The following is a 12,229-nucleotide window of genomic DNA, read 5'->3' on the forward strand; positions in this document are numbered from 1 at the left end:
GGCTTGCGCAAGGTGGCGCGGTGGGATCCCCCCTCTCCCAGCCTAGGGTGGATGGCGGGAGCGGCTGGATCCCCGCAACGTGCATCCAACAATCAAGATGCGATGGACGCCGAAGAGGGCCCCGCGAGCGGAGAGAAAGCGACGGCCGCACAGACCGTGACCACCGCAACGATACAGATCCCACGAGGAGGAGTGCTTACGTCAATTTTGTCCGCAATTACCCAAATTAACGAAAGGCTAGGCAAAATGGACGCCGGACTCGAAGTTGTTGAGAGTCATCTTCACACGCTCTTGGTGAAGCACGAGCGCCTACCTCTAAAAGTAGCCACAACGTCGGTGAGGAACCGCTTCGCGTCCCTGAAAAAGGAGCTGGCTGAATGAATAAAAGTAGCCACAAGAATAAGCCACAAGTAGCCACAAGAATAAAAGTAACCACAAAAGTAGCCACAAGTAGCGGGCCGAGAGAATCAAAGATGCGATCGCGAAAATGCGCGGTCGACTCGAGACGTCCGAGGAGGATGACGGAGAGGCGAAGTAAGAAGCACAGGAAGAAGAGCGGGAGAGACACCACCGCAATTTACCAATGGAACTGCCTCGGAATTCGCAACAAAGAAGCGGAACTACTGTTACACATTCACGGGAAAGAAAACAAGCCAGATATAATAGCTCACAGGAAACAAATGGGAAACCACGACCCCCGGGGTACGTCACCACACAGACCCCACGGAGAACGGAACGGCGGTGCTCGTTCATTGCAACGTGGCGGCAACACAACACGTCACGGCGCAGGGCGGGTGCGAGCACACGCTGGTCGAAATTCATGCAAGAGAAATTGGCAACTCGGGCAATCTATTCGTCATGAGCGCGTACTGCCGGCCGTCACAACGACAGTACGAGTTTGACCGCATCTTGAGCCTGGCGAAAGGGTTGGCAGGGACGAGGCCGCTCCTGATCCTCGGTGACCTTAACGCCCCTCACACAACGTAGGGCTATAAGTTTCAGTCCAAGAGAGGAAAATCGTTGGCCAAGGCAATGGAGGATCACGAGATAGCCCTCCTGAACGAGCCGGACGTACCCACCAGAAGAGGCAACAGTGCCGCAAGGGACACTACGCCAGACCTGTCATGGTTATCGGGCACGCTAGACGTCACCTGGAGGAGCGAAGAAGCGCACCTCGGGTGTGACCACACCGTGTTCCGCATCACGGTCCGAAGCTCCCGATATCGGGCTGTGCTGGGGACAGCGCGGATCACGGATTGGGACAGGATGAGGAAGTATACCCAAGAACAAGACGCGGCGTCCGAGGAAGAGTCGGCACACGCCGAAAGAAAACAAATCTACACCGAATGGGCGAAGGACCAGAAGATGGTCCTCCAAGAATTCACCCAGGAAATCGCAACGACGGAGCAGGTACCGTAGGTAGACGCCAGACTGACCCGCATGTGGGCGGCTCGGCACTCGTTAACGCGGTGGTGGAAGCGTCAGAGACACAACAGAAAGCTGGGCAAACGCACACAGATCGCCGAGCACGCGGCCAAGCTATGCAGGGAAAATTGGCTGAAGGCTTGCGACGGCCTGCAGGGCAAGCTCTCGGCGCGGAAGACGTGGTGTCTCTTGAGGGATTTGATCGACCCGCTGAGTACCAAAACTGCGACCAATCGGAACCTCACCAAAGTATTGAACACGTCAAGAGAGACGGCTGCAGGCTACTGGAAGACCTGAAGTCAAGGTACCTAAAGGAAGAGAAGGGGCAGTACCCGGTGCACGAGACCTACGAAGGACCCGACAACGATGAGCTGGACAGGCCGTTCACCATGACTGAATTTTGGACAGCGATAGACGAAAGCAACAAGAGACGTGCCCCCGGCAGGGACGCCATAACATAGAAACTGCTCAGTAACATGAGTGGTGCAGCGGCCCGCGGCCTCCTAGAGCACATCAATGAAACTTGGGAGAGCTCGCGGTTGCCAAAGGAATGGAAGGAAGTCGAGGTCCACTTTATTCCAAAGCCCGCAAAAGCCCTCACGATAGACAACATGAGACCCATCTACCTCACGTCCTGCGCGGGGAAAGTGATGCAGTGCGTGGTTCCTCGCCGGCTGCAGAAGCACCTCGAAGAGACAGATCAGATGCCGGAGACGATGTACGGCCTCAGACAACATCTCAGCACCCAAAACGCGATGGTCCAACTCCACGAGCTTGTTGTCAAGCAGGCAACGAGGCACGTGCCGCGCGGGATACTCGCCCTCGGCCTGAAAGGAGCGTTTGACAAAGTGTCCTACGCAAGCGTGTTGCAGAATCTGAACCAAACCAGGTGCGGCCGGAAGACATTCGGCTACATAAAAGATTTTCTGTCAAATCGAACGGCGACAATCAGGATAGGGGATGAGAAGTCGGACCCTGTCGAGATCGGCGATAGGGGCACCCCTCAGGGGTCGGTCCTGTCACCCCTGCTCTTCAATCTGGCCCTCCTGCCCCTGCCCGATCTACTCAAGCAAATCGAAGGCGTGGATCACGCGCTCTACGCCGACGACATTACGTTGTGGACGGCCCGAGCCGGGTCCGATGCCTATATGGAAGAAGCCTTGAAGCGGGCGGCAACGACCATGCACGAGTACGCCAAGTCATGCGGACTGAGGTGTGCTCCCTAGAAATCTGAGCTACTCATGATCCAACTGGGTGACCTATGAAGGAGCCGCTGCCGAACATGACCATCAACATCGACAGAACGGCCAACAAGCCCACTAGCAGATTCGGATTCTCGGCCTACTACTTCAGAGCGACCGTAAGGCACACGCCGCCGTTAAAAAAAAAAACAAGACTACATCCGAACAGATACTCAGCATGATTCGGAGGGTATCTAACAGAAACCAAGGCCTGAAAGAGGACAACGCGCGCGCCTGGTACGCGCGTTCGTCGTGTCGCGGATTACCTACTCCGCCCCATATCTCCAACTGACGAAGGCGAATAGGGACACCCTAAACACGATGCTTCGCCATGCAACGCAACAAGCACTCGGAATTACCATATGCTCGTCCAGGCAAAGGCTGCCAGACATGGGCGCCCACAACATGGTGGAGGAGCTCATCGAGGCCCACCTTTCGAATCAGAGAATCCGGCTCCGTAACACAGAGCACGGACGAGCCGTCCTACGCAAGATAGGTTGGCAGATCGAGCCTTGACTGGTGAAAAAAAAGATAACACAATAACCTCAATATGATATTCTGAGAAATATTTGACTAAAAAGGACGAAAGTATTTTTGTAAATATTCAGAAGAAATGCTATGTAGAGGGCCATTCCAGAAGGGCATGGTAATAGGAAGTGCAAAGAATTTAAACTGACGTTGTCGTATGCAGTTAAACCTTGAAGTAACGAAGTTGACAAAAGTTCGAAATTTTTTGTTTATTCCAGGTTTTAGAGACATGCACTTTTCCAGTTAGGTTCCGCGGGAAAGACGCTGAAATGACGCCGAAATCCTAAAAATAAGTGAAGGTCAGCCTAGCCTTCATAAATTTATTTCACAGCCAAAAACTTCGTGTGTTGTGCATCCTCCTTGCGCATGAACTGAAACACCTAACCATTCTGCGAAGTTACAAAGTCACTTACCCACGTAAGAACAAGCATAACTAAAGTATAACTTTTGTTTTAAAGACGACAGTCTCTCTTGGGCTACTGAAACCCAGAAATTTCGGTCCATCTGTATTTCTGGTTGTCTGTCTGTCTGTCTGTGACTCGAGTCAGCCACCTGGCCAAAGTAAAATTGATATTGCGGAATAGTCCTATATAGTAACAGTCAAACGCAAACACCTAAGCCCGGTTTATATGTTCATACAGGTCAACTTTGTTGAACAAGAACAAGAGATTACGCAAATATAAGACCGTAAATTAGTACACAAAGGGTATGTACAGTGTTCATTTATTAAAAAATTCATAGGTGATTGGTTTTTTGATAGCAAATGATATTCTACAGCTACTGCAGAAAACCTCCGCCTGCTGTTGCCCGTGCCACCTCCTTGCGGCATATGAAAAATCACGCAGCAACAGCAACGAAAGGTTCCACTGGCTAGGTTTCACGTTCTGCATGGAACGCACGTGGAGCGCGGCCACGCGGTTCTATAAACCTTGTAGTCGGCCTCCTTTATTTACGCCCGTCTCCGCCGCACTGCCGCGCTGGAGTCGAGGAATCCGGCCTGCAGCTCTAGATCGCGGTAAATTCAAATCGCTTTGAGCAAACGTTTAGTGTGTTTACCTTGGGAGGAGAATGCCGGTGCAGGAACAGCATGAAGGGTTGGCGGGAAAGCAAAGGAGGGCAGTTACTTAGCAAATGTACAAAAACTATCGTCTTTTGACGACATTTGCAACAAAAGGAGCAGATACGCGGCCATTTTTTGGACACTTTTTGGTGCCTTAACATGTTACAATGAGCAAACCTACGCTGAAATGGTGCCTTTTTGCGAACATTATGCTTTTTACCGAACCCAACATTGTTGAGATGGTGCTAGCTTGGATGCTATATCACGTGGCAACACTCCTCTTTCTCGCCACCGGAGACAGTATTTAAAATTGTGCGATTTTCTGGAAAAGAAACAACTATCACTTTTCTAGTAGTGGCACTCATCCACGACGGACCGATACCACCGATGGAAATCTAAACGCAGGACCACACCCCGACAGGATGGCCTAGAACCCTAACACTTAACTCTCGAACCGAAACCGCACTCGCAAGGTAGTTTGTGCTGCGGGCGAAAAAAACACGTGAAGGGTAGTTACTCTTTTTAGCTGGTGTTGTGTCATGCTACACAAGCGGAACAAAACGTGACTGCTAGCTTAGCCACACTATAGCAGAGTTACTTGATGTAGGAGTTGCGAAACTCCCCATAGGCCCCATGCATCAAAAAGTGGCCCTACGATTGCTACACTGCTTTGGATGTTGTTTTACAGTGGCGCCATCTTTTGGTGACAAAAAAAAACTGTACAACTTGCTTCGCCGCTCGACGACCTGGGCGAAAAAAGGTATTTGAGTGCTTACGTAAATTTGTTATGCCAAAGGAGCCCAATGTACTCAACTATGCAAGTGTTTAAGATACATACGAAGCAAGAGTAGCAAAAAGAAATGCGACCATTGGGTAAACAGTCACTTGCGAACTTGTCTGGGGCTCATCATGTTCGGTCTTCTGGCGGCAAAAAGCATAAATAGGTCACTTTGATGGCTTTATGCACACTGAAATTGATTATTTAAAGCCACTTGATCGGCTACTAGAATAGTTTGGCATACAATGAGTTGTAGGCAAAACGATAACTGCAAATTTAGTAGTTCAGTTCAGACGTATTTTTTTGCCGTAGTGCCCGCACAAGCGCCAATTGGTCGAGGCAGATGCGTGGACGCAGAAACAATCTCTACCTAATGACTGGAGTTAAGACAGCAATCATAACCTACGAAAGCACAAAAATAAAGAATTGTGCACTTTAAAACAAAATTTAACGTTGGATTGTCAGTTTGAGTAATTAGTTTGTTTTTTGGATAGTGCATGCGGCGGCCGAAGTGGCACCACGGTACGCATGATCCAAAGTAGGGGGGTTCCAGGTTTGGGCCGTTTTTTGAGCGGAGTTTCGCAGCTGCCTTGCCGTGCCTACATCGAAGAGCTCTGACATTATGGTGCTAGACCCTCCGTGAATCATAACCTTCATCATCATCATCACAATCACAAATTTCCTGTTAAGGCGACAAAATACATTTTTATTGCAGCCGGCTGCCTATGGTAGTGCTAGTATTCGCGGAATTAGTTCATTTCCGGGCAATTTTTGAGAAAAAGAGAGAAAAAAAAACTGAATGATTGGCTTGCCGACATCGTTACATCAACATTAGCCGCCGCGACGTTTCGTCACATTGCGGTTGCAAATACACAGGCTTCAATGGGGGTGGCAATAAGCACTAGAAAGACGTCGTTAAATCGAGGAATTAGTTAAAAAGAGGCTCGTTACATCCAGGTTTAACTGTGCCAAGGAAAGGATCGAAATGATTGTGTAACTGGGCGAAAGCCTTAACTGATCATTCTGCAGAACCCACTGCTATTTTTTGTTGCTACATATTAAAAAATGGCCGTCTCTCCGATGAGTAAATAAATACAAAACGCTTAGATATGAACTTGGCCCTCCATTGTTGTATTCCGATGCACTACCGCCATAAAATCTCCCTACTAATTGTTATATGAGCGAAAAGGACTTGAATTATCCAAAAAGAGACGAATGCCAAATCTAGTCTTACATCCAATACGCCAAGCAACGAAGTGTCGGTATCCAACGCAGTGTACTATTCTGAATAGATATCTCGACCGCTTTTGGACCAGAGTTATGCTCCCGCATAGTAGGAGGAAGCGCGGTGTTTTGGTCCAGACCATGTTTGCGAACGCCATTTGCATTTTGCTCGTCAACGTTGACATGCGTCAGCCTCGCTGCTGCCTTGAATATTTAAAGTCGTCTAGGCTTCCGGCGGAAGCTATAACCTCTGTAGAACAGCCAACAATCTTCGTGTGACAAGGACCCCATGACCACAACATCGCCTACTTTTGCGCGGAGCACTTCGTCTTCGTAAGATATAGGGCGAGAACGTTCGCCGACATTCACCTCGAGGCAGTTTTCTTCATGCAGGTTGGTTGTTTTATTACTCGTAATTGTGCTGGCTACTATATGCTCTGCCGAATCATCCATGAAGTCTAGTGTTGCCCAGTGTTACAAAAATACCCGCCCGCAATGGTGCTGCAAATGGCTACGCCTTTTTTTCTTACAGGGTTCATTACTTATTCTCACTTCTGCTGGTTTCTGAAGGCGCGGCACATAATCAAGTCCGTCTTACAAGACAGGAATTATCCTTTCTAAAAAGCGTCCCAGATAGACATTTAAAATATTTATCAAGTCCAAGTCTACCGACGATCTATAGAAAAAGCAATGATTTGAGAAATCAAATAAAAGCGAAGCAAAACTGAGCATACTCAAAGGCAAAACCAACTACATTATAGAAGGCGAATGAGAAAGTATTTTATACAGCGTGTTAACGGCTTTGTAACTACCAAAAACAAATGTAGGCATCACAGTCGACAGCAAAAATGTGTTTTACCACGCAGATGACAGTAACCGCTTCGACACGTGGAAAACGGAAACTTAATCGAAAAAAGGTCCTATCCATCGAGCAGCCGTGCCTGTGACCAATAAGAAAACTTGATCAGTACTATTTGTAAGAAAAAACCTGAGATTAATTTCCGGTAAGGGAGAGTGCACGCGGTTTAAGCAGTTACACTAAGATAAACGAGGCCCGGTATTGACAATGTTGCCTTGTACAAAAAAAATAAAAGCCTGTAAACTAATCAAGAAAACTTTAAGTGGTTACCTTACGGTGTGGATCAAAATTGTTCCACCGAGACACGCGACATACGTAAGCGATTGCCTGAATACGCAAAAGCAAGTCGGCCAGATGAAAACCAAGTAAGCTTAAAGGGTGACTGGATTGTTATCAACGCCAACAATTTTTAGGTACGAAGAAAAAGAAGTGCAAGTGCGCAGGTAATGCAGCAAGTGGTCGCTCCGCTTACTGAGACTCTTGTCACGCTGACGCATGTCACAAACCTTTTGGCGGCAAAGTTAGGATGCTCACTACCGGATGTTCCCAATAACCACCAGGCCAAATGTTCTACTTCTGAACCTCAGCTTGTAACACACTCTGAAATAGAGGATACCCAGGCTATTGCAGGCTGCTCCTCACGGCATACAGCGGAATCAGTGCCAGACTGGGGTAGCGATGAGACAGTCGGTCCGAAGGGAGTTCAGGTTGTTATTAATGACGAGGTTGGAAAAGCCGCCCCGGCTGTAGACATCGACGACTCCTACGTTATGGAAGTGAATGACGTTTTCACAAATAAAATTCTCCCCACAAAACAGAAGAGGCGTATCTCCCCTATAGATGAAGCTAAGGCTGCACGTGGAAAACCAGCAAGCAAAAAGGCGTCCCCTACGTCTTCAACTAATGGCACTGATATACTGGGAACCATTGTTGCGTCCACAGTACACGAGGCAGTATAGCATCTCTGAAGGTTGTACAGTGGAACTGCCGCTCCGTAAATTCTTCTTTTGTTGATCTCAAGTGTCTAGTTGTAAACTACTGTCCTGATGTTGTCCTCCTTCATGAGTCATGGCTTTCTAAGGACAATTTTTTTGCTTTGGGAAATTATCGGGCCTTTAGATTAGACCGCAATAGTAGAGGGGGTGGGTTACTAACCTTAGTTTCTGCAAAACTTTGTCATAGGGCATTTTCTTCGTTGGAACTGATGTCACCCAGTGGCGAAGTTCTCGCGGTAGACTTGCTTCTTCCTGGGAGTCCTCCGATCTCCATCGTCAATGTTTATTTTCCGGTAGGCTTCCGTAGAGTAGAGAAACTGGACAGGTTTATAGCCAGTAAATCGAGAATTATTGTTGCCGGTGACTTCAATGTTCACCACGTTTCTTGGGGCTTCAGAACGGACTCTCGTGGTTTAGAGCTCTGGCACTGGCTTCAGGAGAATGAACTTTCCTGTCATAATTCCCGGGCTGTTACATTTTTGCGTGGTGGATCTCGATCGGCCTTGGACTTGACCTTCTCCTCAGGCAATGTACAAGTCGCGTCCTGGGGTACATTACCTTGCGGCTCAAGCAGTGATCATTTCCCCATTGAGTTTACGGTAGGTGCCCCTCTAACTAGAATTGAGGTCAGAAAGCAAAAATTTATTAACGCTCGAGTTTATCAGGGGGCACTGCGGGATTGCTTTTCATCAATGCAGACCACTGAGTCCATTGTAGATGCTCAGCGAGCGATGGAGTCTTTGCAGGCAGCAGCAAAAAACGCTGAGTTCACAGTCAATTGTACCGCACAGCAAAAGGTCTTTAACTTGTGGAACTCTGATTGCAGCCGAGATTATCGCCGTAGAAAAGCAGCTCTGAGGACTCTTCTGCACAATCACTGTCCTGTAAATTGGATAAACTATAAGTACATGGCAGCAGTGTTCAAACGCACAGTTGCTAAAGCTAAAATGGATTACATTATAAATCTCAATGACTCTCTTTCGAATTCTAAAAATAAAGCAGCGCTCTATAAGTTCATGGCAAGCAATGGGGTGGTTTCTATCAAGAAGTTACAGTCATCAGAGGTCTTGACTTCTGCTGAAGAGGCCCGGATTCTTGAGCGCTCTGCTAGAAGTCTTGCGGTTCGCTTTTCTTCTCGTTGTAATAACTTCCGTCTTATCGGGCCTCCAGAAACGGATGATTTTATGCCAGTCTCATCTTGTGATCTGACGGAGGCCTTGTCCATCACACGTTCTGCGGCGCCGGGGCTTGATGGCGTGACTGTTGGTGCTATTAAATTTTTGGCTGAGGAATTCCAACCGGTTTTATTGAATGTGATAAATTCATCCCTCCGGTTTTGTTGGATTCCACTCAACTGGAAAGTGTCCAAGATAATTTTGCTCCAAAAAAAGCCAGGTCACGGTTTTGATTTAGACAACTTAAGGCCGATTGCTCTGACCTCCAACATGATAAAATTAATAGAGCGAATACTTTTTAAACGGATGACTTCTTTCATGCAAGACAGGCAAGTACTCAGTCCTGCTCAGATTGGCTTTAGGCGGGGATTTTCTATTTGGAACGCTCATGTGGACTTAGAGGCGAGGATCCGCTTAGCACAAAAAGGGAAACTCGTGTCGGCACTAGTGACCTTAGATGCAGCTAAAGCTTATGACAGTGTCGACCATGGTACCTTATTTGACAAACTAGCGCGTATAAACTTGCCTACAAATCTTTTTGCTTGGATTAGGGAGTTTTTGGCTGATCGGGAATTCTTTTGCACAAACGGAAGGCTATCTTCAGGAAGATTTCCACAAACTAGAGGAGTGCCTCAAGGATCGGTTTTATCGCCTTTACTTTTTAACATCCTTATGAGTGACATTCCTATTTTCCCAGATGTAACAACCTACGTTTATGCGGATGATATAGCGTTTTTTGCAGCCGCAGTCGACATTCATTCGCTATATGACCGCTTGCAGGCCTATTTATCTGTCTTGGAGACATGGCTTGACAGCATTTATTTAACGTTAAATGTGTCAAAGAGTGCTTTACTTGTCTTCCCGGTTGCAGGAACAATTTCAATTTCTCTCGCTTACAAAAATCAAGTCATTCCACAGGTGGATTCGCTGAAATATCTTGGTGTTACATACACGTCTGCTCTTGATTGGAAGGCACATATTAACGCATCGGTCACAAAAGCGGAGAGAGCATTTGGTCGCATGAAAAGACTATGTGGGAAACGGGCAGGAATGCGCCGGGACACACTTTTGCTGTTGTACCGAGCCTATGTCCGGCCAGTCATGGAGTTTGGGTGCGTCTTGTTTTGCAGTCGCCCTATCTTCAAACTGCGTCCGTTATACCTGCTGGAGAGGCGCATTCTTCGATTTTGTCTTGGCCTTCCCCGGTTCGTTTCGAACCGAGTTCTATACTTAGAGGCACGCGTTCCTGAACTTAGGGTCCGTTTTCTCTTGCTGACGGTGCAAACTTACCTCCGCATGTACGAAGCCCCCTCTGGGGCTTCCAAGCCGGTATTTATTTGTGAGCCGAGTATATTTTTTACATCTCCGTGGCCCAAACGTATCTCCCCCCAAGTGCTATTCATTCAATCATGCCTGTATTGTATTTCTGTTAAGTTATATGAGGTCATTCCGGTATCCACAATCGAGCGAGAAACTGAGTTTTACTTTCAAAACCCCTTCCCTTCCGCTGCAAAACTTCTACCACGCTCGCTATTAGCCGCTATTTTAAATGAATATTTATCCAAGTATCCTTCTTCGTCTTTGATTTATACTGATGCATCACAAAATGGCGAGAAAGCTGGAATTGGTATTTTTTCACAATCTTTAGACTGGAGTTATTCGCTGCAAATCCCGGATTACACACCCATTTTTATGGCCGAATTTTTAGCAATAGCTCTCGCTGTATGCAAAGTACCGCAGCATGTATCAAAAATTATCATATTATCTGATTCGATGGCAGTTATATCGGCGTTAACTTCCTCTTCGGAATCTCCATTGTACCGCACACTATTATTTTTTGTTCCCAGGCACGTGAAGGAGGTACGCTTGTCTTGGGTCCCTGGCCATACGGACATCAGGGGCAACGAGCAAGCGGACCATTTAGCTAATCTCGCCGTCACAGCTCCCATTCAATTCGGAATTCCTAATCTGGCTCTATTTGCATCTGCGAGACTAAGACGATATTGGCATTTAGACGCCACCCGTTCCGATTCGCCTTTATCATTTGAAGAGTTCCAACATTTAAAGTTCGGGTAGAATGTTCATTTTTGTGGCTCTCGGCAATGCGAGGTGACCTTCACCGAGCTGCGCTGCAGGGTTCCACGGCTTAATTTCTATCTGTTCAGATCAGACCTTTCACCTACAGAACTATGTGTGCGGTGCCAGGTCCCCGAAACAATCGAACATTTTTTTCTCGACTGTCGCCGTTTCTTAACAGCTAGACAACTGTTTTTGAAGGAGCCGATTGAGCGGTTGGGGTTGACTTTATCGATAACACTTATATTATCTATTGGCGCATCAAAGCTGGGGTTTGCAAGAAGGGATATATATAATTACATTCAAAATTTTCTTTCTGCCTCAGGTCGTTTGAATTGCTACACGGTGCTGATTAATGGGTAATTCGGGTTTCATTCTTAACTAAGTTTCCTTTTACACCCTCTTTCCGGAAATAAGTATTTTGAAGTCCTCACGTTTTTAACCAGTTTAGCCCTGGCCAATCCCCCCTTGTGGGTACGTGCCAAAATATTTGAGGACATCATCATCATCATCATCCTGTCACAAATTGTGTTCCCTGCGTGCTGGTTCAATTGTAATTAGATGTACGACCTATAAATAACTTGGTGGATTTTGTGGGCGTAATTGACATTTTAAAGCTAACAAAATATATGGCTCAGAGCCTTCGTTAACACGTTCATTTGTGATAAATAAGTTACTCCCCATAATTTTGTTGCTTATCGGAAGGAGAGGATATATAGTGGGGTGAGTTCTTGCGCTCATTCAGACTTCACTCTATTCATCGGCGCTTAATAATAAACATGATAAACTGGAATATCTTTGGTGCCCAGTTATATGAAAATATATATTTTTTGCCTTCAGAGTTTGCTTCACTAGCCTGCCTCCAATA

At 46.9% G+C, this 12,229-nt stretch overlaps 1 protein-coding gene across 1 annotated transcript; it reads left to right on the plus strand.

Moving 5' to 3' along the window:
* The first annotated feature begins 1,901 nt into the window (after window positions 1-1,901).
* On the plus strand, window positions 1,902-3,182 carry LOC144164932 (uncharacterized). Its single transcript, XM_077695158.1, has 2 exons — window positions 1,902-2,314; window positions 3,041-3,182. Exons 1-2 carry the CDS (start codon window positions 1,902-1,904, stop codon window positions 3,180-3,182), a joined length of 555 nt encoding a protein of 184 aa, XP_077551284.1.
* Window positions 3,183-12,229: the final 9,047 nt, after the last annotated feature.

This window comes from Haemaphysalis longicornis, unplaced genomic scaffold (genome assembly GCF_048455015.1).
Source record: "Haemaphysalis longicornis isolate Haplotype H1 unplaced genomic scaffold, Haemaphysalis longicornis Haplotype H1 scaffold_14, whole genome shotgun sequence".
Taxonomy (NCBI): Eukaryota; Metazoa; Arthropoda; class Arachnida; order Ixodida; family Ixodidae; genus Haemaphysalis; species Haemaphysalis longicornis.